The sequence below is a fragment of the Watersipora subatra genome, chromosome 8 (assembly GCF_963576615.1).
Source record: "Watersipora subatra chromosome 8, tzWatSuba1.1, whole genome shotgun sequence".
NCBI lineage: Eukaryota > Metazoa > Bryozoa > Gymnolaemata > Cheilostomatida > Watersiporidae > Watersipora > Watersipora subatra.
In genome coordinates, this window is record NC_088715.1 from 55,886,885 (window position 1) to 55,914,233 (window position 27,349).

Consider the following 27,349-nt stretch of genomic DNA (forward strand, 5'->3'; position numbering starts at 1 on the left):
AAGCTGCAATTGTATTAACATATTGTTCGTTTCAAAAGTTGTAATTGTATTAACATATTGTTTGTTTTAAAAGCTGCAATTGTATTAACATATTGTTCATTTCAAAAGTTGTAATTGTATTAATATATTGTTGGTTTTAATAGCTGCAATTGTTTTAACATATTGTTCGTTTCAAAAGTCGTAATTGTATTAACATATTGTTTGTTTTAAAAAACTGCAATTGTATTAACATATTGTTCGTTTCAAAAGTTGTTATTTGTATTAATATATTGTTTGTTTTAAAAGCTGCAATTGTATTAACATATTGTTCGTTTCAAACGTTGTAATTGTATCAACATATTGTTCGTTTCAAAAGTTGTAATTGTATTAACATATGGTTTGTTTCTCTAAACAAGATCTTCAGTATGCAAGATTCAGCATCAAACACAATAATGCATATATTCCATTTCAAGTGAGGAAGTCAGGATACACAACCCGCTATCTTCGGTTATAAAGCAGCCTACTGGCTAGACTAGGCTTGTCCAAGTTCATCATACTCTTAATAACATGTGAATCAGGGAGCATGTTTAGCGTTCCCAAAGCAGAAACGGATACTGGAGAATTAAACAGCTTGGTGGCGACATTCCTCACATCTGATTCAGTAATTCTCTCTACAAACAGGATCACAAATAAATAGATGATCATAATGTCAAGGTCGTTCATTATCTGTTCATTTTATTACTTTTATTTTTGTTTAATACATTTTTATCATTATTTATTTTGGATTCAGTGACTTGCACCCTTAAAAATTAATTTTCACAAAATTTTAGTTGATTTTATCAGGAAGTTTATCAGTGTTTTTCTATCATTTGCGATTGTTTTCGATGTTTGAGGTGATCTGCCCGAGACGATGTTTCAAGATTAACATTGACAAAACTTCATCAGCTTTAAAACACTCAAAACAAGCGAAAGTGTGATTATAGCCTCAATAGTTGTAAAAATGCTGACAGAGTAGAGACGCGTAACACTGCAACTTGAACGCGATAGATGATATCAACTATAGGAACTAGTAAAGTCATTTTGCGACATCGCTTTCTTCTGAGCGTTTGAACTGCGATCAAGTTTTGTCTCCTTGTCTCTGGCAGTCAGGTCACCTCAAGCATGAAAAATAATTGCAAATAGAAAAATACCAAATACTTTCTGATAAAATCTGCTGAATATTTGTGTCCAAGTCCATCTTTAAAGCTATCAAAATCAAGGCAGCAAGATATCAAGGAAGAATACTTGAGGCGCAACCAATAATTGGATGTAATGTAACAAAAGTGAATACAAACATGATAGGAGTGAAAATCATGTCAAAAGATTACACTCGACAGAAATATTGGAAAATACAGAAAAACATTTTGTTCAAACTTGCAATGAAGGTAGAGTCTAACAGCATATCAATAGCAGTACTGTTATCTAGAGTTGAATTATTAGTGACCCTCATCGGTGATGCTACACATAAAAATATAAATTTCAACTCGATTGTACATGTTATGGTGGTTACTCCTATCATCCATCAAGATAACAGTATGGTCAACACTGATGCTCAGAAACTATCTATTTCATGGCTTTTGATCCAACTAAAGATATTGATTTATCTGCCTATATCAATAGCTCGCATCACAATAGTACATCTCTTGGTGATGATGACAACATCAACACAGCTGCAAATATATATGACTAAACCTACCAATAGCATCATAAAAGTAGAGAGGTTGTTTTCTATGTCCCGATGAAAGCACCTGTCGGCCAATGTCTTCAAATATGATCGGTCGAGACTCTAAATTCATCATCAACATGGACTGCAGCTGCCTCTTTGCTCTGGCCAAATCAGCCTACGAGGATATATTATCAGCGATATACACAATATGGCAACAAATTTGACCATCAAGCATTGACTACCCAAGAGTACACAAACCAGCAAATAAACAAACCACCAACCACAAACCGACAAACATGACCAACAAAGAATGCAACTATACAATATGGTATACAACAGTGGTTGACAACTTGCACAACAGAGCTACTGCGAAAATATAATGCAGCAAAGAGCCAATCAAACTCTAGAATTTCGCAGCAAAGAACTTGCTGACCAAGATGCAAAGTTAAAGAATTAAGCAAGACATCAATAAAATTGACCATGGAAGTGCTCGAAAAGACAAACCTTATCAATTTTTTCAGTCATACGCTTAAACTCTGCAGAGAGTACTGCGGTTAAGTCAGCCAAGCGGTGAGGATGTGCGCTGCCATAGAAGATGAATAGCCCAGAGTCAGCATAAGAGTGGTTAAAAGCTGTGGCATTTTCAATCCAAAAATGCCTGCAAAGCAAAAAATTCAAGAATTCTATACCAAAGTACTTATGGACAGCGTCATCTGTTACAAGTTTACCAAATCTTATTATAAAAAAATAAAGTGCAGGTTCTACAAGGTGAACTGAAGGTGAATCCAATCGAGTTTAGATAAAATTTTATTAGAAAAACCATAAAGAGGTGTAGATTTCTTTCAAGTAAAATGGCAACTCATTCTAAGTTGTCATCAAAATAAACACTTGGTATGTTCATCGCAACTATTGATGATGATATGAACATCCTTAATAGTTGTGATGAGGATATGCATTGCAGGTGTGTTATATTACATTGTGAAGTTCAACACAAAATATACATATATTGTGTAGAACTTCAATATATGCTAGCGGGGCATACTAGCGAAATGCCCCGCGTTGCATGGGTATTAAAAACAGCTTATAAACAGTGGGAGGTAATGTAGTTGCCTGCCAGTTACCATTAGCTTGGCACATTGCCAATGACTAATTTGAGTAAGCTAGTATTGGAGCTAGTATTTTGTAAGCTCGTAAGTTGAGTAAACTTACTAATAAGAGCCATGAGAGCAAGCTTTAGTGACATTGCGTAACGCAGAGCACTATGCGTATTTCAGCCCTGATAATGACTCATATCACCCAATAAATTCATCTTGGGTAGCTCAATTGGCTAGGTAATCACCTGCTGATCGGAAGGTTCCCAAATCAAATCCTCTGTGATTTGTCATAGCTTGATGCGAATTGCTATAGCTGAACATCGCTATAGCAACTGTTTATAACTGTTGCGCATGACGCAACGCAACATCATTAGACGTGTACGTATTTTAATTGTAATGAATATCTTCTTCATTATTATTATTTGCTCAGCCAACTGGAACACCTAGCCTAATGGGTAGACTCGCCGCCTCTAAATCTGGGGGTTCCGAGATGAAATCGAGTGTAATACGGATTTTTCAGGGCTAGATTTATTCGCTATACTTGGACATACACACTACACATGGACTTTGAAATTATAAATATGGACTAGGTAAATGCCCGGCGTTGCACGGGTAATAAAAGAGTTTTTGCAAGGAACATTTATTTTCAATTTACACATACAATACCGACCATTCTAACTTTATATTGAATGTGTTTGTTTATTTATGTGTGTTTCATTAAGTTTATGCTATATATACATATATTTACATGTATATCATTTTGGGGAAGTCTGAGCCGATAATACTTCTTCTCTAGTAGTTCAAGGGTGCTGCTGAAGTGTGAAGTGTGCGTATTTTAACCAACAACCATCACAAATTGGCAAGTGTAATAAGTACAGACAACACAAACACATGGTTAACTCGAACAGATTTGTTCGGTCTGTTCCATCGCAAGGATAAATTGCTTTAGATAACTCAAACTCAGCATCGTCAACTCGAACAACTTTTTGCCCAACGGCTACCGAGACAGTTGTTATCATTTTAGAATATCACTTTATTCCAAGTCAGAGAGATAATCATCAACTTTTAGTAGTTTTTAGGAATCACCATCGGCAAAATATTTTCATTAATGACTTTTTGAAGGTTTGAAGAAGATCAAACTTTACTAAATATTTGCTTTGCGATGGCCTCTCGAAAGCAAAGGGAAAGCGAGAAAACCTTTGGATAAACTTAAAAAGGATAAACTTAAAACGTTCAGAAGAAAAGCATGTCTTTCTTTCTGAGCGTTTTAACAGCGATCAAGTTTTGCCAATTTTAATCTGACAAGGTCCTGGCAGTCATATCACCTAAAACAACAAACTAATCTCAAGTGATAGAAAAATGTCTCTACTTTCTGATAAAACTTTTTAAAACTTTACATGAGAGGCCCTTTAACTTGCAACAAGCAATCTATGCTTTTGATTTATATATAGTTTGTATATGTATCTACTGATAAATACATGAACTTGTGACAGTGCTCTGATAACATCCCGTGAAGTTTGAGTTATCCATGTTTGAATGTATGTGCACAATTATTCCATAGTATGGCAAGTAAGCTGTATGGCATAATGGATAGCATGCCTGTCTGCATAACCAATGTTTCTGAATTCAATTCCAGCGCAATGCAGTTTTTCCATTCCTTAAAACTTCCTCACTATAGCTGGACATACAGATGACACACAAGCACTTAGATTTATATATATGTAGTTGAGTATACATTCTCTTAACTTGCCTATTGAGTACATTTTTGTATAGTCGAGTGTACATTCCCTTGCCTGGCCCACCAGCGCTAAATGATCCGCCTCCACCCATCAGAGCATTAAGAACGCAATAGGCTACAAAATCTTCATGCTGATGGGAACACGACTCCATAGCTAAACATACATGTGCCAACTCAGGCATCGGTGTGGGTCCTAGGCTAACATTTGAGAGATCTTCATTGACCTATGAAACAAATAGGTAAATCATTAGCTCATGAAAAGGGACCATCCCAAAATGGATAATAAATAAATGGATAATACGTAAAAACTGATAGGTCACTTTGGAAGTCTATAAAATTTATCCACTAGTTTTTCCCTAAGCGCCAGTGAATAACAACTATCCAGCAAACTACTTTTGACGTAAAGTTGCTGGTTAATGAATGGGAAAAATGTAATGCTGAGGAAAATTCACCGACAAGAACAGTCTTATTATAGTAACTAGTATGCTTGCTAGTCCGGTGTACCGTGTGTGAGATCGCCATGAATAATTAGCATGATTATCTCATGGAGTGGTTTGCAAGCGAACAGTGTAGTGGTAACGCGCTTGCCTGTGAATCTGGTGTCCTGGGTTTGACTTCAGTAGAAGGCAATATTTTTTCCAAATGCTCTTAGCATGGCTTCGGACAGACGGACCACGGCTGTCATTACATTAGAGACTAGCTGAATGCTTGGCGTTGCACGGGTTTTAAAACAGCTTATGGACAGTGGCAGGTAGTTTAGTTGTCTGCCAGATTGCTAAACTTACTAAAAAGAGCCGTGAAAGCAAGCTTTATCTATGTTGCGTAACACAGAATGCTGTGCGCATTTTAACCGACCTATGACTAATATCGCCTAATGAATCCATTAAATCTCCCGCAACCTAATTGGTTAGGTTATCACCTGTTGAACAGGAGGTTCTGAGATCAAATCCAGAATGAAGTGAATCTTTCATTCCCAGATTTCAATAACTATAGCTGGACAGACCGAATAACGGACTTGGTGATTTATATAGATCACAACTCTAAAGATGATTGTTTTGAGTCCTATATTTTTAGTTTTGGATCCAATCAGCTTTTATATTGGACGCTGATTTTCACCAGTCATTGAGCCGAACCGATCACAAAACCTGGCAATTAAAAGTATCAAACCTGGTGAATAAAAACACAAACTGGGCTGTCAGTCAGAGCGCAACAGACTCATACATATTGTAAGAGAACCCTAGTAACATTTCCTGTCTATTACTAACTCACCAATTTTATCGTCCTTTGTTAATTAAAACATTGTTGTGTTCGGGTCTAAGGCGCCACGAGAGTTGCTTCAACGTGTTGTGTGTTCGGCCAACTGTGCTGGTGGTTTGGCAGTGTAATCGGACTGTCTTCGGTGGCCGGCTCTGTGTCTCGACACGTTTGCACTTCCCATAATTACCCTCCATCCAAGCTTGGCATTATGATTTTTGAATTTCAACGAGTAACATGCAACTGATGATTTAATAGAGGACTGTTTTGTTCAGAACATTTTGGCATTTATTGTTAATTCGTTTCAGTGGACTACTTGATTTAACTTATGTTTAGCTCAAAGGTTTGTGGAGACAATTTTCTATTTTTTATAACATCGTTACTTTTTGTATTGCCGTGGAAGAACTTGTAAATATGTTGTTCAGTTGTAAATTTCACGGTTTCAGTGTTGACTGAATAAAACAGCAACGAGTCATCTCCAAATCAGTGAATCAATTCCAGCTTAGTACACTTGCAAGCTACAAACCTCGCGTAAACCGTTATACATATGATACTGATATAAACTATGGTTTGATACAGTCGACAGTTGCACAAATTCTACTCACGGTTGCCAAACCCCCAGTGTACTGCGCATAACTCTTATCTTTCCTGTACTGCGTGTCCAGTTGCATGTTACTCCAGGAAGGGCTTCTGTAACACCCAACAGAACAGAAGATAGTATGAAAAGTTGCAAAAGTCTGAATACTCTGGTAGGACTTCGCAGAAGACGCACGCATCTTTGACAAACACAGGTCAGATGAGATTTAGAAATCAGGAAAGTGGGTGTTTCATACGAACACCAGTGAATGATGAGAATGCGACTCCATAAAATATAAAGCGCTCAAATATTTGTAGGAAAATTTTTGACAATACATTTATGAATTCTGTCTAAAGTTTAGACCTTAAACATAATGTAGTAGAGGTAGCAAACAACATTGAAGAATTTGCATGTTGTCTATTAAACGCACATACATGGGTGCGCCATAAACAAAGTTTATGTACAAGTGTAGAAAAAATGTGTACAAATTTAGTAAAAGTGTCTTAGAAACAAATCTACTGTGTCAAATTTTATTTACAGTAGATCATAGGGTTACATTTAAGTATAGAGTTATCACACCGTTTAGCTATCTAAATAATGCAGTGATGCTAATAAGTGTTCTAAATTCTTCTTAATGTACTTAAAAAAACATCTTTTATACGCTTCCAAATATTATTAGTAAGAACTTAGTAAGTTCAATTTATATAATTGTTAATTTACATTGTTGCTTGAGAAATTCTACAAAGCAGATCTTTACCACATTCTCAAATGCATTATTATTGTTATTAGAGTATTTCTTCAGTCGTGTGGTGGTAGGTGACTGGCTTTAGTCTGTGTTGAGTCCGGGCCTCAACAAAAGGCCAAAGAATCCAACATCTTCCCTAATTCCACTAAGAGAAGACCTTCCTCAATATTACTATTATATATAACAATTATTATAGTTATTATTATTGTTATTACTAGTATTATGATTATTATTAATACAATTTACCTAACATTGAGAGCGTAACTGAATGCGACTTCCTGCTAATTAACAGGTAGTCACATTTATTATGCTCCGAATTTGAGGTCTGCTTTAAAAGCTCTGCTCTGAAGAGCAGGTTTTGGTGCTTTTTCCGCCAGCAATTAATTTACCAGAACTGTTTTCCTTCAACACCCTGTATAACCGATGACCCCGTAATTATTCACTATGGTGTCTAGGAAAGTGCTTTGTTAAATTGGCTTTACAGCTATCAATGTCTTCACGTTATTATACACCGCTTGTTCTTGCATCATTTCATCAAACCGTTTTTTCCATTTACGCTAGTGCAAAGGATGGAACAAGTTAATATGGTGTCTAAGAAGCTGTAAATATGAAGCTCACACACCCACCGAACTTGAGGAACGGATAGATGTACTAAAACATTATCCTAGGCTTGTTAAGCTCTGTGCAACTGCGAGTGTCATGAAATGTAATAAAAAACCTCTTAGCTCCTAACTGAAACCATCAGAAGTTTAGCAAATCTGTAAGAATTTCGTTGCAGGTGATTTATGAGCCATATTAAATATAAATAAAGGGCGACTTAAGTCAAAACAGTAAATTTGACGACTGTTCTGTAGCCAGCAGGGGTGACAAAACTTGAATTAGAATGTGTCCTTGACGATTGCATCAAGTTGGTTAACACTAGATTGACCCTGATAATACTAATGACATGATTATTAGGATATTAGAATGGAAAAGGGTTCATCTAAACTGGAAAGTCAAGGTAAAATATATTATGAGTTGTCTGGTCTTTTTCGAAAGGTGCTCAGAATAAAAAGACGGACAAATCTTGATTTTATACTTCGTAACTCATTCTGCCACATTTTGCAATCGTTCTCTCAACACAAATGAGTGCATACACAAAACTGAATTCCATTAACTTCAATTTGAATGTCTAATGAACAGGTTACGTCCTTGTGAAACCTGAACTAAACATATAAGCAGAAACTAAAACCAAACAAATTCCTCTCAAGTTACCCTCAAATAAATTTTAATAGACTGTACACTATTACCGCTAAACCTCTAATTGAACACCACCTCTAATTGAATGCCACCTCTATTTGAACGCCACCTGTATTTGACCGCCACTATAAGAGAAGGGTTAAAAAATAGAGCGCCATGGCATTCAAATAGAGGTTTCACAGTAAATCGAGTATCTGTAAACCACAGATTCACAGCGCACAAGGTGGAAAAATGTCACTTATTTCACTATAGCTAAAAACTGGACAAAAAGCTCTTAGCACAACCAGCTAAAATATCACAATGTGGCAGATAAGAAAACGGTGTATTTGCTCTAATGTTCTTTAGAAATGAAAGAGCTTACCAAAGCAAATACTAGGATTAATAGGCAAGTGGCTGCCTAACTCAAATGCTTAAACTGTACTAACACCATTTTCCTAGAGTGTTATCTAAATTTGTCGCCATAGCTGATATGCTGATAGCAAATATGCTGAAAGCAAAAAGGCTACGAGCCAAATTTGATAAAAATTAACTTTTATTAATATTTAACGTATCATTTGAACAAATTAGAGAACGAATGCCTAGGTATAGTAGATCTGTAATAGTGTAGACAACTTACTCTTTTCAAATATTATAACGGAAACACTAGAATACATCCCATAGTGAACTTCATAAATTGTGAGGACAACTCCCCGCTCTAAGAAGGGCTTATTGCAGCTCACACTAGTATAAATTTGACTAAATCAAGATCTAACTGTCGTGTTTATTCAGAGTCAATCTCGCTTCGGATGGATGCTTTTTATTTGTCTTATAATTTTATCAACAAACACTTTGAAAATCTTTGGAGAAAATTAAACTATAGTAATTTAAATATGGTTTTCTTGTATATCTTCTGGACCAATCAGAAAGCAGGGAAACCAGAAGATTCACCTACCGAGTGAAATACTTTTCGGCCAGCTCCACAAGCTCTTCATGATGCATGCCAGATCCTGCTATGACCATCTCATCAAAAGTGCACTGATGTTTGAGGTAAGTAAATAGTAAGTCTCTGTTGATTATAGGTAGGTTCTCTGGTGGACACATCTTTGGCAATCCTAAGGTATTTTGCCTATATGCTGCCTGCAAAGGAGAATATACTGTACTAGTGCCACTTACCTCTAGAATAACTTGGGAAAAACTGAATTTTTTGAAAAAACTGAAACTGATAAAAAATTATTAATATTAGCGATTGGCATAATTTTTCCTTAAATATATTTAGAGCAACATTGGTTATAAGATAACCTTTTAGAAATCAGATAACGCGTTAGAAGCATTGCAAGGAGCTAAGGTATTAGTTAGAAATAAGGTTTATAAGTTTTCCATCTGTTTACGAAATTTATCACATCAAAAGGTATCGTAATTTTAGAATGAACCAGAAATAATTAAACTACGCTGACGACAGCTGCTGAAGCCAGCCATCATATACACTCTGCTAGTTTTCTATATATACAGTTCAACTTTCTATAGAAAGTAATAGAATTGGTGTTTGTTATAGAAACTTTTTCTTCCATCCACTCTTCAGAATAATAATTTCATTTCACGAACAACTTGTGTCCCGTAACTTTTATGAATGTAACTGTAACTATTTTCGTTTACAGCCTCTCAACTTTTCAGGTATTACTTCCACTTGCTGGTAAAAACAGAATGGAGGTGACAATACAGAGAAAGCAGCCATCAAATCTCATGGTCCTACCCGTCTTATCACTTCAACAAACCAGGGTTCTGAACAGACGCCAAGCATGTTTGTAACATCGTAAAGTTAAATAGAAGCTTACATGTCTACAGTATATACATATATACATAGTACATACGCTTGTATAGTGTCAGGTCAGTTGAGACAATATTGTTTAAAAACTTGATTTGCGGATAGTGATGGTGATCTATTTCCTGTCACAGATATAAGTCACAGTTTATTGCATAGTACGGCCAACTTTAGAGCAGACCAATCACAAGACAATAGTTGTCCCAAAGATTAGTTAAGATTACTTTGATGTCAGCGAGTCTCTCATGTTCAAGTGCTTGAATTAGACATTTCATAGAGTTTTTGGCAAGGGTATTGAGATGGTTTCCTGGTGTCTGCCTCAAGTTGTCTCTGTTAGCACCAGAGCACATTAAGACCAATTACCCTTTTTCATAACCCATAGCAGGGCTTGAACCACTGATATACAGTGTACAATCCAGTACGCTAACCACTAAACCACGACTGCTAATTGGTTAAGCTGATGGAAGTATGTGTTAAAACTATGCCAACAAACATCAATCGAAAATACTAACTGTAACAAACTTCTAGGATGTTAAACACACACATAAAATGTTGCACTCCTTGAAACAATGCTGCAGCCTCTATTTTAATCAATTGCCTTTGAACGGTAAAGTTGAGTAAAATCATCGTTTTTTTCTCTGACCAAAACAGGCGAATACCAAGAACGAATGACCTACTGCGTGTATGAGCTCCATCATCTGAATTTCTTTGTTTGGATTCATAGACAATGTCTCGAGTTCAAAGTCTATAGCCTGACGCGATTGCTCCACCTCTTCTTCAGTAAAGCATGGCCGCAGTACTACCTCTGATAATATTTCTACAGCTGTGTCAAGGCCAGCCTTTTGCAATGAAATGGCATGTATCATCGTATCTCTACAATAAGTAATAAAAAATATTTTAATACTGTCATATCAAAACAAAATAGAAAAAACCAAATGAAAAAAATGTAGTAAAGTATAATATATACAAGAATATAAAAACAATTGCTTTATAATATGAACGGGTTTGTTGGTATAAGTGTTTATGTTTTACAAACTTGTTTACAATGATAATAACTAGAAAGAAATGGCCATAGAAAAATGGCAATGTTACTTGGATGCGCTTTTACTGCTACACCAAACTGAAATAAAATCTTAAAGATGGTTCCAACACAGTCCTTTAGTGTTAGGATGTAACCAGATTGAAAAAGATGACAGATTTGAAAGACTTTTTGTAAAATTAGAGTTTTTATTATGAGTATGGACAAGCTGCTTGCACTTCATGTCTAAGTGTAGCCTAATAAATAGATGCTAAAACTTCAATAACGTTGAAACAGTTTTGATTTCAGTACAGTAAGTCATCGACATACGACCGCATTCAGTTCCGGCCGGCTGTAAGACGCCTTGGACGTAAGTCGATTTAGTATATTTTGTTGATTCTGATCTAACTTAAATGAATTTAGCTTGATGATCTGCAAGATAACATAACATTACAATGTACTACGTGGAGAGTTCTTACCTTCGAGACAGACGTGTGACATAAACGCTGAATCTACCTTAAATGAATTTAGTTTACTGAACACATACTTAAAAGAAGTTTGAGTATGTATTTTAGTAAACTTTTAACTAAGATTTCATCATTTATCTGTTTGCGAATGCATTTTTACCATAACGGATGACGCTGAATTCGTCATGGCGAGCAACGTATATCGCTTAATACTGTATATAATCAGTACACAAATCGCCAAACTTTTAATTTCGAAAGAAATTATTGTTGATATCGGTGCGGCAGAAAAAACTCGCCCTAATAAAAAAAATAAAGAAAAAGCTTAACGAAAATAGCGAAGAACGGCTTTTGGTCCACCTCGCACTGAGCTGCCTGATCTTCCCACAAATGTGGTCGTAAAGTCGGGTAGACGTATGTCGCATAGGTCAGAAGTCGACGACTTAGAGTATAAGCAGGCACTTATAGCCCTGACGACATCTGAAAAGTTGGTAATAGCATAGTACTAATTGTCATGCCACTGTATGGAAACTGACTGCAACGCCAACCAAATCCATGCATTTTAATCATCAACATGGTCTAAGGAAAATCTACTCAGAATGAATCAAGAGATCACAACTCTGAATAAAACAAACCAAGCCATGTATATTACCAATTGCCATACACATTTACACAAAAGACTGCACGTTTATAATACACCGCATAATCTAAACCATCTTGACTATAGGTAGCTGCTGACAACGGAATGCTAGGTGGGCTTACCTAGAACTTTGACAATCACATATACCACCATATTTTTCAAGTAGTGTACTGATCTCCTGTTTCCCTTGAAACTTATCTGTAGACTGCAAGAGAAGTCAATCAATTAAACATCTCAGTCTCAATTGCCAAGGTAATTACAGCTGCAACTTGTAACATAAAATGATATTCTAAATAGGTGATATTCTTTCAGTGATCTTTCCTAAGAATAAATCTATCACAAACAGGATAAGGTACATATCGTAAAAGCTCTATTTGGACGCCATGGGGTTCTATTTTTCAACCCTTCCCCTATCGCGGTGGTCAAATGGAGGTGGCGTTCAAAGCTCAAATAGAAGCTTATGTTGCACTTTTCAAATAGCTTGTCAGAATTTTGGTAAGATAAAGTTAACCCGTTCACGGGCGATGGGATGTCGCTTATATGTTGCACTCCCCTTCGGGCGGAGCGACATTAACCCTTTTAGATAAAAAACATCTGCAAACTTACTTCCAACTTGTTGTAGATCTCCAAATTTATAACTATGCACTAGGGAGCTGAGAAATATCTCTACCAGTTGATATCTATTGCTTGCAATTACCTTAAAACCTCTATTTGAATGCTAACTCTATTTGAACGCAACCTCTATTTGACTGTCGCCCTGAGAGAAGAGTTGAAAAATGAGCGCCCCTCTATAATTGAACACCACCTCCATTGGACCGCCGCTTTGAGATTCAATTGATCAGTAGAAAAGTGTCCTTAAAACTGTATTAATAATGGAATCGTTTACAACAATAATAATTAATTCTCTCGCTGTCTAATTCTAAATCTTTTCATTTTTTGTTGTTAAAACTTTGAAAGCAATAGGCTACCATAGAAATAATTAATAACTGTCTCAGGCTAATAGTAGTTCCTTGTTTAATGCAGTCCTGATACTTAAAAGTACATACATGTATATAAAAACGGTTTACATTTAGTAATAGATGAACGACTCATTTTAGGGTCAAGGTTACGTTTAGTGAGCAAAATTTTACGCATTGCATTTGTAACAAATGCAACGCGTAGAAGTATTGCTCTGCCAAAAAATTGTTTGGACGCTAATATCGACTAGTTCAGCGGTGAGGTCACTCGTTCATGAAAAAAATATATATGTAGCATTTGATCGATTAGCGTTGTGTAACTTATAAATTGGCAGATTTACAGCAAATTATTTAATAGCATCCTTGCGGTTATCTTAACACTGCTTACAACGGATCAATGCTCATAACTCTTCTATTCCACATAAAAAACTAGTTATGGCTGCAAACTGCAACAAATATATCAATAAGTTCAACGGGCTTTTATTCAACATTATTCGATATAAATATAAAAAATATGCCTTCAAATTTAGAATGAAATAAAGAATTGAAAGCTCTAACAAATCGCAAAGCAAGGCACAGGCTATACCATCACAGATTAATTGCAAGCAATAGATAACTGGTAGAGATATTTCTCGGCTTCCCAATGCATATTTTGTTTAGAGATCTTTAACAAGTTAGAGGTAAGTTAGCAGATTTATTGCATCCAAAACGTTTAATATCGCTTTACCGGAAAAAGAAGGTAAAATATAGGCGACATTCGCTTCGGCCGTGAAAGGGCTAATTTATCTTCCCAAAATTCTGATGAGCCATTTGAAAAATACAACGCCTGGCTCTATTTGAACGCCACCTTCAATCAACACATTCCATTAGAGGTTTTACGGTAACCTGCGATGATATTTTAGCCTATGCCCTGCTTTGCAATTTGTTGGAGCTTTCAATTTTTCATTTTATTCTAAATTTGAACGCATAATTTTATTTTATTACTATTTAACTGTCTTGCAGAAAAACTCATTGCAATCATTAATATGTTTGCTACAGCTGGCAAACAAAACTGGCTTTTTATGTGCAATCAAAAAGGAGTTATGGGCGTCGATCCATTTTAAACCGAGTTAAGATAACCGCAACGATACTATCAAATAATATGCTATAAATCTGCAAATTTTTAAATTATATAATAATAATCTATCAAATGCTACACATATTCAAGAACGAGTGACATAAACAAACCATACTTATAATTCATGCAGAAGCAAAAATTAACATGTTTGAGAGAAAAATATTCGCATCGTTTGCTCGGCCAGTTGCGTTCTGATTGTTGGTTGTTGTTCTTCTGGCTGTTCGGAACCTTCAACAATGTCTGCTGACTTCAACTTTTTTCTGCAGTGTTAAACTAGTCGATATTAGCATCTAAACAATTTTTTAGCATAGCAAAACTTGTATGTGTTGCTATTTACAAAACTTTTCTCAGAAATAACGATAAACTTTTATCCGCATGCTTTCTTAGCACAATATTAGCCTCAAAGTTCCACATTCTACTAACTTTGGCACATACGAAGTGTGTGTTTTTTCACAAGGAACTACTATTAGCTTGATACAGTTATAAATTATTTCTATGGTGTTGCTTTCAAAGTTTTAACGAAAAACCGTAAATATTTGGAGTTATAAAATAAACTTCGATATGAACAGCAACAACGAAAGAAGTAATTGTTATTGATGTATCTAAGTCATTATCAGTACCAGTTTGTGCATTATTTTTCACCGATAACTTGAGGGTTCATAAAAATCAAAGAATGACTAAGTGGCACTCAAATAGAGGTGACATTTAATTAAAGGGTGGCACCCCATTTTTAAATCCTTTTCTTGTTGTGGTAATCAAATAGAGGTAGCCCTCAAATAGAGGTGGTGCTCAGATAGAGGTTTTACAGTATACGCATATGAATGACATTAGATAATTGTAGACATTGAGGGTTGATTTTTAAGACCCGCAATTGCTGTATGATTAAGGCAGAAAAATAATGTGATGAAAAGTTTTAGTTGAGTGATTATAAGTGTTGTAATTAGTGATGGAGTAACCAATCTCCGTTGCATTTGGCTCCAAATCTCTTATGTATCATGTGAGGATGTAGGAGATCATGGTTCTCCCCCATTTCCTATAACCATGACCTTTATTGGCAGGTTTCAACAGTGGTTTGTCATTGCCTTCTGTTGTGTTTTTAATAAGAAACCATCTCCAGTTAGTTGGCCATTGGCTTACAGAAGAGCTCCTCCGCACTTTATCATGTTTTGTTTTTAGTCCTGCAGGGTCGCTAACCGACCTCCACATTTAGGTTGGAGTGAAGATGGGGAGCTGGTCTAGTTGCCGACGACCTGGCCAGATATGGCACTTGTGGTAAGATGCCCTTCCTAACACCCCCAAAGGTCCTTATGGAAGTCAAACCACTTATGTGTCCTAACCACTGAACCATCGCGGCTCCAAAGCTGTAAGTTCAGCAGCGCTTAATTGTAGAGGTTTGCTGAGGTACTTTATTAGGAAGCCGAACAGATACGAGCCCAATATTGACATTAGTTTTTAAGATCGTGGTCCGACAACTTTAAATACATGATACAAGTGTTTGATTGGTCCTTTATTCCCAACACTACTTGACTGAAATTAAATTTACCAAATGACTTTGGATCACTATGTACTAAACATGGACTAGCTTTAGAAAACAGGTGTAAAAACACCTAACCGGTAAAATAGTACAAAACATTCTGTGCTCCTGATACTCATCAGGAATGTTACACGGACATTAACCGATGTTGTTGTTCAGCTACAAGTGTTTGAAATCTTATGAGACACTTCGGCCTGTGGTATAATGGTTATGATGGTTTATGGCCACGGCTAAACCTACTTGCATCGACAAAAATAGCCTATGTGAGGGTAAAAATGAAGCATAAATGATATCAATTCACTTACACTGTAGGCTAGCTTCTCTAGAAAGTGATTAATCCCACCGAGATATGCAACTTCATTTCGTGATCCTGAGTTCACCAAAACTGAAACAGTTTGTAGGTTTTAAAACAAAGACAGTGAAGGCAAGCATAAATAAATCTTTTCGAATCAATTTTTATGTCCATACTGTGTAGCAGCATACTTCTTTTTAGCTTCCTTTGATATATTTCAAGTTAATGAACTAAAACTTCAATTTATTGCGAGTGCTAAAATCACTTTGTTTTTCTGATTGGCCAAAAAACAGGAGTTATTGATCAGGAAATTGTGGGATGAGGAAATTGATCGGGATATTGTGTGATGTGGCCAACTGCTCATAGTTCAACAATATTAAACTAGAAGAGTACCAGAAGCTAACACCGCAACAGCAACGCTGGCCTTTGATGACAAATAGTAGGAGCTAACTGCGGCCTAACTAGTTTTAGTATTGTGGCTTCATTGTTGGCTAAACTTTCTGTTGTGGAATGTTACCAGTTATTGTACACGCTTTATAATGGTAGCCAACTTGGAAAAAGAAGAAATATAAACAAGAAATATGCCTATGTAAAAGTACCACATATTTCCGCGCATAAGCCAATTTTCAATGCAAATTTTTTTTACAAAACTTAGGCTCCAGCTTATACCCACATAACTCTAATTTAAAGCAAAAAAATGACCTATTTTAACAGCTACAACTCGAGCCTCTATTAACTAAACTTTATTAATAAAATCAAAACACCAATTGCGATTACTATAATTAACTGTTTTGCTACCATAAAATAATTTGTGGAGACAAATATTCGGCAAACCAAATATTTGACACTGGCTTATACAAGCTGTCATAAAATTTTACCAAATTAATTAACATCAACTTTACATCGTCTGATGCCAAATTAAGCCACAAATGTGTTGCAGAATCAGTTCGAACACTTTTTGTTCTCTTCATACTATCATGGTGGACAAGTTAAGCATGTTCCAAGCCACACGAGTTACCATAGTTACTATAGCTTACAACATTATTATTACTGTTAAAAATAAATACTCGCTGTCACTACTACTATTCTTCGTTTTTTCTTGACGTCATTCTATCGTTGTCTGCCATCTTTATGGACAACTTTTATCATTAAAAACACCAAGCTTCTGCAATTAATCATTGCAAGCAATGCTTTAGTTTGCAAATTTTTTATTTTAGTATCAAAACAACACCGAAAAATACTATTAATCAAGAGAACGACGATCGTTTTCCACAAAGATGGCAGCTTTTTCGTGGACGAGCGCACATGCAAACAGGGCAATGACATCAAAAAAAAAACGATGGATAAACCAATATATATGGTAATCATCGGGAGTCCATTGATTTACAAATTGTGAAACCTATGTAGCTGTACTGCTTCTTTTCATTGTGAAGAACAAATAGCGACAAAAATGCGCTTTTGAAAAGCGACAATAAGGTCAGCGTGAAATGCAAACAGGTTTTCTATTGGCTCAATTCAAACAGATGATTGCTTCATTTCGATTAAGCGAAGACAAGATAAGCTAATTATACAACTATCCACCAATCAGAACCATTTTGTACTAAGTCTGAAAAAGCCGCTACATTTCCACAACCTTCCGCTTTGCTACATGCATACGACGTGTTGCGATTTATAGGGTCAGCTTATATGCGAGTTGTTGTAAAGTCCTTGATTTCAGGGCTGTTTTACTAGGGTCGACTTATATGTGAGATAGGCTTATATGCGGAGATATATGGTACATAGACCTATTGAAATTAATAGGGTGATCGCTAGTATTTTTACAACCTATGTATCCAAACAAGACCGAGATAACTAATTAGTCAAAAGCAAATTTATGGCAAAGATTTTGTTTTAAATATGGTGGCTTAAGACATGCAAGTGTTGGCACAAAAAAGTCAAACGATTTAAAAAAAATTTTAACAAACAATCGTGATTTATTTTATTTTTGCATAAATTTGCCGAAGTCGGTGTCTTTTGGTAGGCAATTTTGTTTTGATTTGTGTGTAACAAACCTGTAAACAGCCCTCTGTCACAAATTAGCAAGTGAGATGGAGATAACTGACTGCTTGTGTAGTACAATGCTGCAGAAGGTCCTTTCAAGTTAAGACCTGAGAGCTTATTTAGCAAACCTCAAAGGAAAACTTAATTATTAGGTAACAACAGTAACTTGTACAGTTTTCCGTCACAACCTCACTGCCTTGTTATGTCTTTGGCTCTCATTCGTATTTTGTGTGAAACTGCTAGTAGCTCTACTTCGCTGACTTATATTTAGTTCGCACATTATATTTTATATGGCTGTTGAATGTGAGAAATACAAGAATATATCAACTTAAAGCATGTAAGTCACCAATACTAAAAAGTGGGTTCACAATTTTAAAACATCATTTTAAATATAAAAACCTGATACTTTAAGTGTTTTGTAAAATTGTAATTTTATGTCAGTCCTGATTAACACTCAATCATAGAAAAATGACTTAACCGGCCAATGCTATATATGCATCATGTTTTCCTTGTCATTTTTTGTCGGTACCAGCTTATTTTTGTATATACTCAGATAACTTTTTTGGTAACACAAACTTGTTAGAAAAAATATTGTTCAACATTGATTATGATTTCATAACTGACCAGCATGTTGAAAGTTCCGGCCAGAATACGAATCTTACCTCCTAATGTAGCAAACTGGCCCCAGTGGTCCTCTGAAGCTACCGTTAAGCCATTAGAAAGCTTGGTAACCTGCGTTTTTGAGTGCGAGTCAAATTTTGTATCTCCTTTTACCACACTAATTCCTGGGAGAGGCTTGGATAGTGGAGTGTCTATATTTATTTTATTAGTTGAACTGTAGTATCTTAATGTTGCAGATCTTAAACAAAATTATGCAGATGATTATTGTACAGTTAAAAATGATGCTTTTAATGCTTAGTCATTACTTAAAGCAGCATCAGGGTTTTGAGGAATGTTACACATGTAAACTTTTTCTAGTCGATGAATGCCAAAGCGCCTTTCCAAAAACTCAATTTCAAGAGGTGCTTTACTTCCAAATAATGAAAAGAAAAACACCTACACATTTAAGCTGTAGTAATGCAGCTATGCAAAAACAATTGCACATCTGAATAGGCTTAAAACATGCCCACAAAAAAATCCTAAATGAAACAATAAAATGGCAAATCGATAAACAAATTGGTAAAATCAAAGTCCACATCTATTCCTGATATTGTATTTAACTTTACGTAATACAAACTTTTTCTATTCGGTAGGCTACAAAAGGAGAAATACGTTTAGAGCCAAGGAATAGTCGAGACAACCCTGAATTATCTACCTTTTTGCTACAGCAGTGGAAACTAATCGCGTAATTTTCTTTCCACTCATTTTTTATTATTAAAAACTCCTTATAACTTCATTAAATGTGATGTGAGAAATGTTCCGAGTGAACGTTTCGAGTACACAAGCTTTACATCGAATGCAGCATATCTCCAGTATTGTCCGTCATGCGGTATCCACAACCTGAATTACCGGTATGGCGGCATGAAGAGTACGCGTAATGCACACACCGCTTGTCCACGAATCGAGTATAGTACCTACAATAAAAAAAGAGAAGAATTGAGTATAAAATAAAAACTAAGGCTAAACTTATTCTTGGGCGACCGTGTAATAGCGCTTAGAGCGTATCGTGCACCCTCCATATTGCAACGTGAAGGGTCGTTGATTGAATAAGATATTTCACTTTGTCATCTCAAATAAAACTTCAACCATCAACCTACTTGTTTGGATCATGGCTGAGACTATGCGAGCTACGGTTGCTTCTCTTCTTAAAGGCATAGACAGATATAATCCAGAAAATCTTGACACGCTTGAGCGTTATGTAGCAATTCAAGCTGAGGAAAACACTTACGATCTAGAAGCGAACTTGGCAGTACTTAAGCTTTATCAGTTCAACCCAACCTATTATAACAATTCGGTTACTATTCAGATTCTGTTGAAAGCTCTGACCAACCTTCCACATGCCGATCTGAACTTGTGTAAAAGCCTGCTGGATAGTTCTAGACTGGATGATCCGCGCGTTGGTAAAGTTATCGAATTGGCTGATATGCTGGAGACCTGCCAGTTTGCTTTTTTCTGGACATCTTTGGAAGAGGAGTCAGACCTGGTTGAAACAATTGTAGGCTTCACCGATTCGATTCGTAAATTTGTCTGCCACGTCGTTGGTATTACATATCAAACTATTAATAGAAGTTTACTCGCAGAGCTTTTAGGCGGTGTATCGGAAACCGAACTTGCAAAGTGGATTAGCAAGTATGGATGGACTGAAAATGGGAGCTCTGTATACATTGCTAATCAGGAAGACTTTGTGAAGACGAGAAAAGTGACTGAGAAAATAGACTTTGATAGTATAGCAGACATCATGGTCGCTAATGCATGAATATGGTTCAAAACGTGTGCCAGTTGTGCCAACTTGCATTATGCTGTAATTCCTATGTTGGTTAAGCAAATAAATGACATTTTGTTTTTTCTGTTAGATGTAATGTTTAGTTCTTGTAGTTTTGAAACTAGCTTCACTCATCATTTTGTAATATAAGCAGTTGGGCCAGATCTGCAGTGGTTAAACATCGCTTCTGTAACATTTAATTCATGAAAATAATTTAATTTTGTTTGGATTTATTGCAGAAGTTACCAAAATGGTTTTTCTGATGCTACTCTAACCCATGAACCACAATGTGAATTCACATATTTAGATATCGATAACTTCAACAAGCACATTGTTCCAGAATTGAAATACAGCAATTTAATTGGAATAGTACAAATGAAGGGCATTATTTGTTGATGTTGTAAATGTAAATTAGGCATAAATGATAAAATTTGATGACAATATTTATGTCAAAAATGGCAAGCAAAATTTGTTTTAAATATTAATTAGATACTGGATGAGTTGCATTGACTTCTGGATGATTTTAGAATACTAATATAATTTCTTATTCTCACGGCACCTAGAATGAGCAGACAAATTATTTGTAGGACATCTGAAACTAAAATGGGTCAATCTTGGAAGCAGCAGAAACACTTAAACTTGCATGTGCATTAAAAAGTCCATTTACTCCTCTTACATGGAGTAATGAAGGGCAACCAATGTTACAAAACATGACAAAACAAAAAGGTCAGCTGTAGTATCTTCATCTATTGTTGTAACCAAACTTTGGTTAAAACCTTATAACCAAACTGGTTTGGTTAAAAGTGCGATTTTGTTATTGCGCATTTTTGAGCTCATTTTTCTATGTGTTCAGCCAATTAAACCTCCTGTAACAAGATACTACAAGCAGTGTTAAATAGCTTGTGTACCTTTCAGAAAAGTCTGAGATTATTTTGAAGGCTTAATATAGATAATAATGGGTTTTAAGACACTCATCTCTATAATTCTAGATTTGACTAAACATCCCCAACTTCCATCTCTAAAAAGCTAGGCTACGTCACATATTTACGGGCTTGTTGTGTCGTTTGCGACAGCGATATTGAATCGCTGTGAAAAGCCTTAAAAACAAATATGGCTTTGAATGTTAGTGAACCAACCTTATGAAAAACAATGAAAGCTGTTCGTGGCAGTTATTTTATAAGCAATGCATGTTATGTTCGGTAAAAAGACAACATTTATGTTACCATAAAAAGGTTAATCGTTTGTGTAGCATGCGTATATTTTGCAACCGATTGGCATAGCAACTCATGTTTGTTTTAGATTAGCAATGAATTGATAAAGACTGCAAAATTGATCGTCATTGAATAATTAGGCTTCCTACTTCACGCAGACTGCAGCCTCCTCTAAAGTGTTTCAAATTGAACAACTCTAAATCACTACCTAATACTATAAAGTTTCTTATCAAGTGATAGTTCCTTCTAACACTGTAAACTTGTGTATTGCCCTTATAAAGTCATATTAGCTTGTTCATACTTCAAACAGAAACAGGCAATGGGTGTTTCTATAAACCACAAAAAGCTTAGTTTTTAGAAGCAATAAAAATTGTACACAGTATTCCTTGTTAATTTAGCATTCTATCTAATTTTATCTTCGATCTCCATTACATCTCTAGGGCACAGCTCAAACAAATAGTAGATAAATTGCTTGTCTGAATTTATAAGGATATCATTCTGCACTGTCATACATGTAAGTAAAATTGATAAAAGAGTCAGGCATGAAATACTAAAACAGTTTTGCCATAGTAATTGTGTTCTCGCTAGGTACCTGCAATAAAATTAGCATCTCGACTCGCTGTTGCATTATGCTATGTGATTTCAGGGTGAACTTGTCTAATAAAAACTTGTTTGACAAAATGCCTTAAGAGCAATTGTGAAAATAATTGCAAATTGTACAAACCTACAATTGGGCACCGGCAAGTAAACGGACACTGCACACATGTTTTGTTTGATCAAGCCTATGAAAAGCTTTTTATAACCAGAGAAAATCTCAGTTTCCACAATTTTACCAAATCCATTCTCAGAGAGTTTCTGCTTTTTTATGCCTTTTTGTTAATTACCAGGACTGGTTGATCTGTGACATTGAAGAAGGTGTCTCCAAAAAGATATTCTAATTGGTTGTACTAGTAGAAAAAACGGAAATTGTACTACCCGCCGAAAAGTTGATTGAATAGAACAGCACTTGTCCAAACTCAGTTTTTGCCTCTGTTTTAGCGAAACCTTCCAAGCGTTCTACAGGGGTACATTCTAAGGTTAGCAAGCAGTCTTCATCAGACAACTCGTAATACACAAGATTTTTGGAGCTATTGTGTCCTGCTATTCTTAATCTCAAATTATTTTGTAAAAAGCTGAAGTCTTGATCGTGAACTTGTTCAGATGCTTTTTTTTTAACTGTACAGCACTCTGGACAATCACACTTTATGTGAGACAATCTCACCAATATTTGATTGTCATATACTGCCTTATATGACATAGCAGTTTGTATAGCGTGCGCTAGCATAGCAGCATTTTCTTTTCTGTTGCAGTAAGCTGGCGTGTGCATGAGATCTATACGGTTGCAGCACATTTATTATACTAATTTATTATTACTAATTGTGCCTACTTCTTCACCAGAAGCATTCAAAGATTTTTCATTGAATGATCCAGATTTAAAATCTGATGTGCCATTAAAAATCTTCTGTGGAGACCAGTTAGTTATCAGAAAACGGCTTCCAAGTTTTTTTTTGTTATTGTACCAATTTGTCTGGTATAAGTGAGAACTGTTAATTCCTTTGACTGTTCTCTTAAAGATGGGAATGCTAGCGTACCAACAGCATGTTTTACTTATAACTTTTGATGTGACCTAGCTATTGTCAACAGCACATTATTTTTCGAAGTGCTGTCCAATAAAACAAGAATATGTTTGATTTTCTAGAACGCATTTAACCAACTCGTCTGAGGTCGAATTTCTCATCAACATCAGACATACCAAATATACTTGATAAAGCATTCAAATTGGTTTGGTCATTACGTATTTGCTGTTGAGAGAGTTGAACAGTTCTTTGGAGGTTTCTTTTCTGACTTGTCAACGCTTGCTGTACAGCAAAAGACATGATCATGACTTTCAATGCAGTTGAAGTACGCGGACTAAATAGGAGAGTAAAGGGATTTTTGTTAATCTCTGATGAGCTGCCGGCTATGATAAAACCTGATGAATTTCTGCTAATTGATCCATCTTCCTTCATGTCTGGCGCAACAACCTCTATCTTAAAATTTTCAATATGTCCGAAGACATACTCATCTGAGTAATAAGCTACAACTTTGTGGTAATCTATTTCAGCTCTTTGAATACAGAATACGCTTTCACCTGTTTCCCTTTTGATGATAAAATCATTAGACCACGAGACTCTGCAGCGTACCATTATACAATCATCTTCGACCAGAGCCATCGAATGTAAGAGTTATGCCACCAACAAGTTACGGGTGTCATCTTAGTTCCACTTTGCGCAATGGTTTCATTTCATTGTTATAGGCAATGGTATTTGCTAGCTAATAAAAAGGCACGTAAGTGAATATTGGTCAATAAGCTTGCATGACAGGCAATGCTTGCTAACATATGATTCTTCAGTTAACATGATGTAGTATCTTTGACTGCCTTATTGCCTCTGATCAAGCAAAAGAAGAGAACACAAATCCATAAAAACTCTGAGTTGAGGTTTTTACACATGCACAAATATTTGCAAATAGAATGCATACATAAACACACATATTCAAATTCAGTAAAATTAAATAGACAAATTAGATATGTCATGTGGTTGGGCAAGGGTTTGCAAACAACATATATATATTCAAATGCATCAAGTATATAATATATACAGTCGATTTAAGGAAGTTGCTAGAAACATACATACATAATTATTGTTAATACGGGTTTATTATCTGTTAGCGCCTAGTAGTGGAGCTTCTAGAAACACATTAATGTCACATACATATTTATATATATATTTCTCAATGTATGTGTGTACGCGTTCCGGCTATAGCTATTATTAGAACAGCTGAGCTGGACAACAATACAGACTCAAAGTCATGACTTACCGTCATTGGAAGCCTAACCTTATTAACTAGCTTAGTGGAGTTTTCCATTGGCAATATACCGGGCTACTAGCTTGAAAGGTACAGTTGTTTGACAAAGTTTTAAAACCTTTACAGTTGTTTTTATTTTTCTCTTAATTTATTTTAACTACACGACACACTTCTCTCATGATATGTACTTTGAAAGTTGTAATGGCAAATGTTGTTATATGTTAAATACAAATCAATTTTTTGTTCAAAGACTCTTCTATTACACGGGCAACACCAGGTGGCACAGCTAGTATAAATATGAAAACAAGCCCATGCGTGGCTTTTCCTTTGTGTCCAGGTAAAGTTACATCACCCATGATGCTTCCGCTGGCTTGATCGTACTCTTTATGGTAGTTGGAGTAATCTGCAGCTCATTTAGTGTGAGGCAGCAGTCTCTATCAAAAGGAGACATTTTCTCATCCTGTGAACATTAAAGCCCTTTAGTCGCACCAAAAATATTTCACGTTTGAGCCAAAGACAGTGTTATAATTTTAAATAGGCATCTTTGATTTAATCAACGTGAGTTTCTCAGAGAGCGAAGCACCACATCTTAGTCTGTAATTACAGAACTTTACCTTAACTTTCATATACTCAAACACCCCCTTGAGTACACCAGATAAAAATGGAACTCTCTGCATATGTCTTTGGAGTGTTCTAATAGAAGGAAGTGGTTGATTCTGCTCAAGCAACATGTTGTAGCCTGTAGAATCACACGCAAATCTTAGTTGCAGACCTTTTGTATTGGTTCCCGGGCTCCTCTTATAGACTTTCATCTAAGCGCTTCAAGCTGATCCTTGTTAAACAACTTACTTACAGCTGACTCAGGCTGCTTGAGCTTTTTGCGAAGATCAAAGCATCGCTTTCGTACCTTACACAATAATAGTAAATTCTATTTAATATATACCCATTACATCAAACATCAAGTAATACACATCAGTATCAAATATAGCTTATAAAGTCTACAAAAGTCTCATACCTTAGCATTCTGAGTTTCTACTGAAGAAATATTTCTCTTCAGGGTGTTTATTATATCCCGGTCATCTTCATTAATGCTAGTTGTATTCATTTCCACTAAACGTAAAATGAAATAACTTTGCCAATGCAAGCTCAGTAGATCTAGGTGCTTTAGTTAAGTTTTGATAAGCAGAAGATAGATGAACATATAATTAGAAGGCTACAAGTATAAATACAAGTTATGAGTTCTGTTAAGTTGTGCATATTAGGATTAGCAAAGTGTGCAAATTAGATGTGAAAGGAGACACACAGAAGAATTAGTGATGCACAGTGGTAATGGTTAAGTCCCATCCAAAAGAATAAATTAAAATCCCAGCACTCCTTACACACATTTCCACTGACTATATTTACTTGCATGATCATTGCAAGCCTACTAATAGAAAATGTTATAAACACCTATTACTTAAAATAAATGTAATTGTATGTTAAAGCAAACATGATCAAAACAAATTTGCAAACCAGGAGAAGATGATGCCTCCAGAGCTGAAACATCAGGTTCTTCTTCAGTTGTTGGGCATGGCTTACTGCCTGCATAATCGTGGTCAGAGGAATAAGCAATTGATGGCCCTGAGTCATCTGCACCTCGTTTTAAAGGTGGCTTTTGGGAGCTGAACGATGTGGAAACAAATGGGATAAGCAAGATGCCAAAGTTTCTTCAAGCCATCTTTGCGGTTAGGCTCATACATCTGGTCTTCAAAGTTTGCCTTAAAAGTAATATCTGTATATTAGTTAGGCCTATATTATGTCTATGCTGGTATTTATAGTTAACTTCAATAAACAGTTAATTCATGCGAAAGCTATGTTCACCATCAATGAATTCTGTAAATATAATACTCACATGACAAAATCGTGATGAAGAAGTGATGGTATCCTCTCATCTCACCATTTGTATCCACTTAACTTGCAATGTGGCAACTCTTGGGAAGCAATGCATTGTGTAGCTATGCTCAGATCTGTTTGTGGATGCTACTGCCCAGCAGTTAACGATTTTTAACTATCTACTCAAGGAGTGAAACTCTTTGATCTAATCTAATGCCACAAGCAAGTTGATTGAAACAAAGTTGACTGCTGCTACTACTAAACTGCCAACTTCTAGTAACCTCTTTGTTGCACTTTGAGTTCAACACATACATACACAAACCGATTACACTGAGATATAAAGTATTACTAAATCAGCATGACCAATGTATGAATAGGTGTAGTTCTTTTTTCAAATAATGCTCAAATTTGCCACTTAGCCCTGCGTTTTAACTATGGTAATGACTTAGCCTTTCAATCATAAAAATTAGGCTTAGATGAGGCTGGGTGGACTAACAGTCCTTTAAAATATGGTAGTGACTTAGCCTTCTAAGCATCAAAAAAATTTAGGTTCAGATGAGGCTGGGTGAACTAACAGCCCTTAATTTTCACAATAACAACTCAAATCTTAATAGAACAGTGCAAGCAAAGTGATATAATAAATATATCACTTTGAGTACAATAAGTGGAACTAAGATGGCTGCCATATGGTCACGCGATCAAATTTTTGCGTTACTAGCATGGCATAACTCTTACACTCAATGGCTCTGATGTTCGAATAGCTGCAAC

At 35.8% G+C, this 27,349-nt stretch overlaps 2 protein-coding genes across 2 annotated transcripts; one reads left to right on the forward strand and one right to left on the reverse strand.

The window, feature by feature from the left end:
- Positions 1-419: 419 nt before the first annotated feature.
- Positions 420-19,682, reverse strand: LOC137402133 (mitochondrial-processing peptidase subunit alpha-like). The gene is made up of 11 exons (XM_068088602.1): positions 19,506-19,682; positions 18,853-19,049; positions 16,164-16,243; positions 12,374-12,456; positions 10,807-11,002; positions 9,263-9,447; positions 6,376-6,460; positions 4,529-4,740; positions 2,189-2,342; positions 1,715-1,859; positions 420-650 (listed from the first exon to the last, which is right to left on the reverse strand). Exons 1-11 carry the CDS (start codon positions 19,553-19,555, stop codon positions 478-480), a joined length of 1,560 nt encoding a protein of 519 aa, XP_067944703.1. The 5' UTR covers positions 19,556-19,682; the 3' UTR covers positions 420-477.
- A 155-nt stretch (positions 19,683-19,837) lies between these two features.
- LOC137402134 (eukaryotic translation initiation factor 3 subunit K-like) lies at positions 19,838-20,776 on the forward strand. Its single transcript, XM_068088603.1, has 2 exons — positions 19,838-20,387; positions 20,469-20,776. Exons 1-2 carry the CDS (start codon positions 19,959-19,961, stop codon positions 20,604-20,606), a joined length of 567 nt encoding a protein of 188 aa, XP_067944704.1. The 5' UTR covers positions 19,838-19,958; the 3' UTR covers positions 20,607-20,776.
- Positions 20,777-27,349: the final 6,573 nt, after the last annotated feature.

Bases quoted from the DNA above. Each gene is read 5' to 3' on its own strand.
- LOC137402133 (XM_068088602.1), bottom strand. From the start codon at position 19,555: ATGAGTGGAAAGAAAATTACGCGATTAGTTTCCACTGCTGTAGCAAAA. The intron at 6,461-9,262 runs GTAGGTGAATCT...TGGGTGTTACAG, and splicing joins GCCGAAAAGTATTTCACTCG to AAGCCCTTCCTGGAGTAACA. The intron at 4,741-6,375 runs GTGAGTAGAATT...TTTGTTTCATAG, and splicing joins ACACTGGGGGTTTGGCAACC to GTCAATGAAGATCTCTCAAA.
- LOC137402134 (XM_068088603.1), top strand. From the start codon at position 19,959: ATGGCTGAGACTATGCGAGCTACGGTTGCTTCTCTTCTTAAAGGCATA. The intron at 20,388-20,468 runs GTTGGTATTACA...GAACTTGCAAAG, and splicing joins GTAAATTTGTCTGCCACGTC to TGGATTAGCAAGTATGGATG.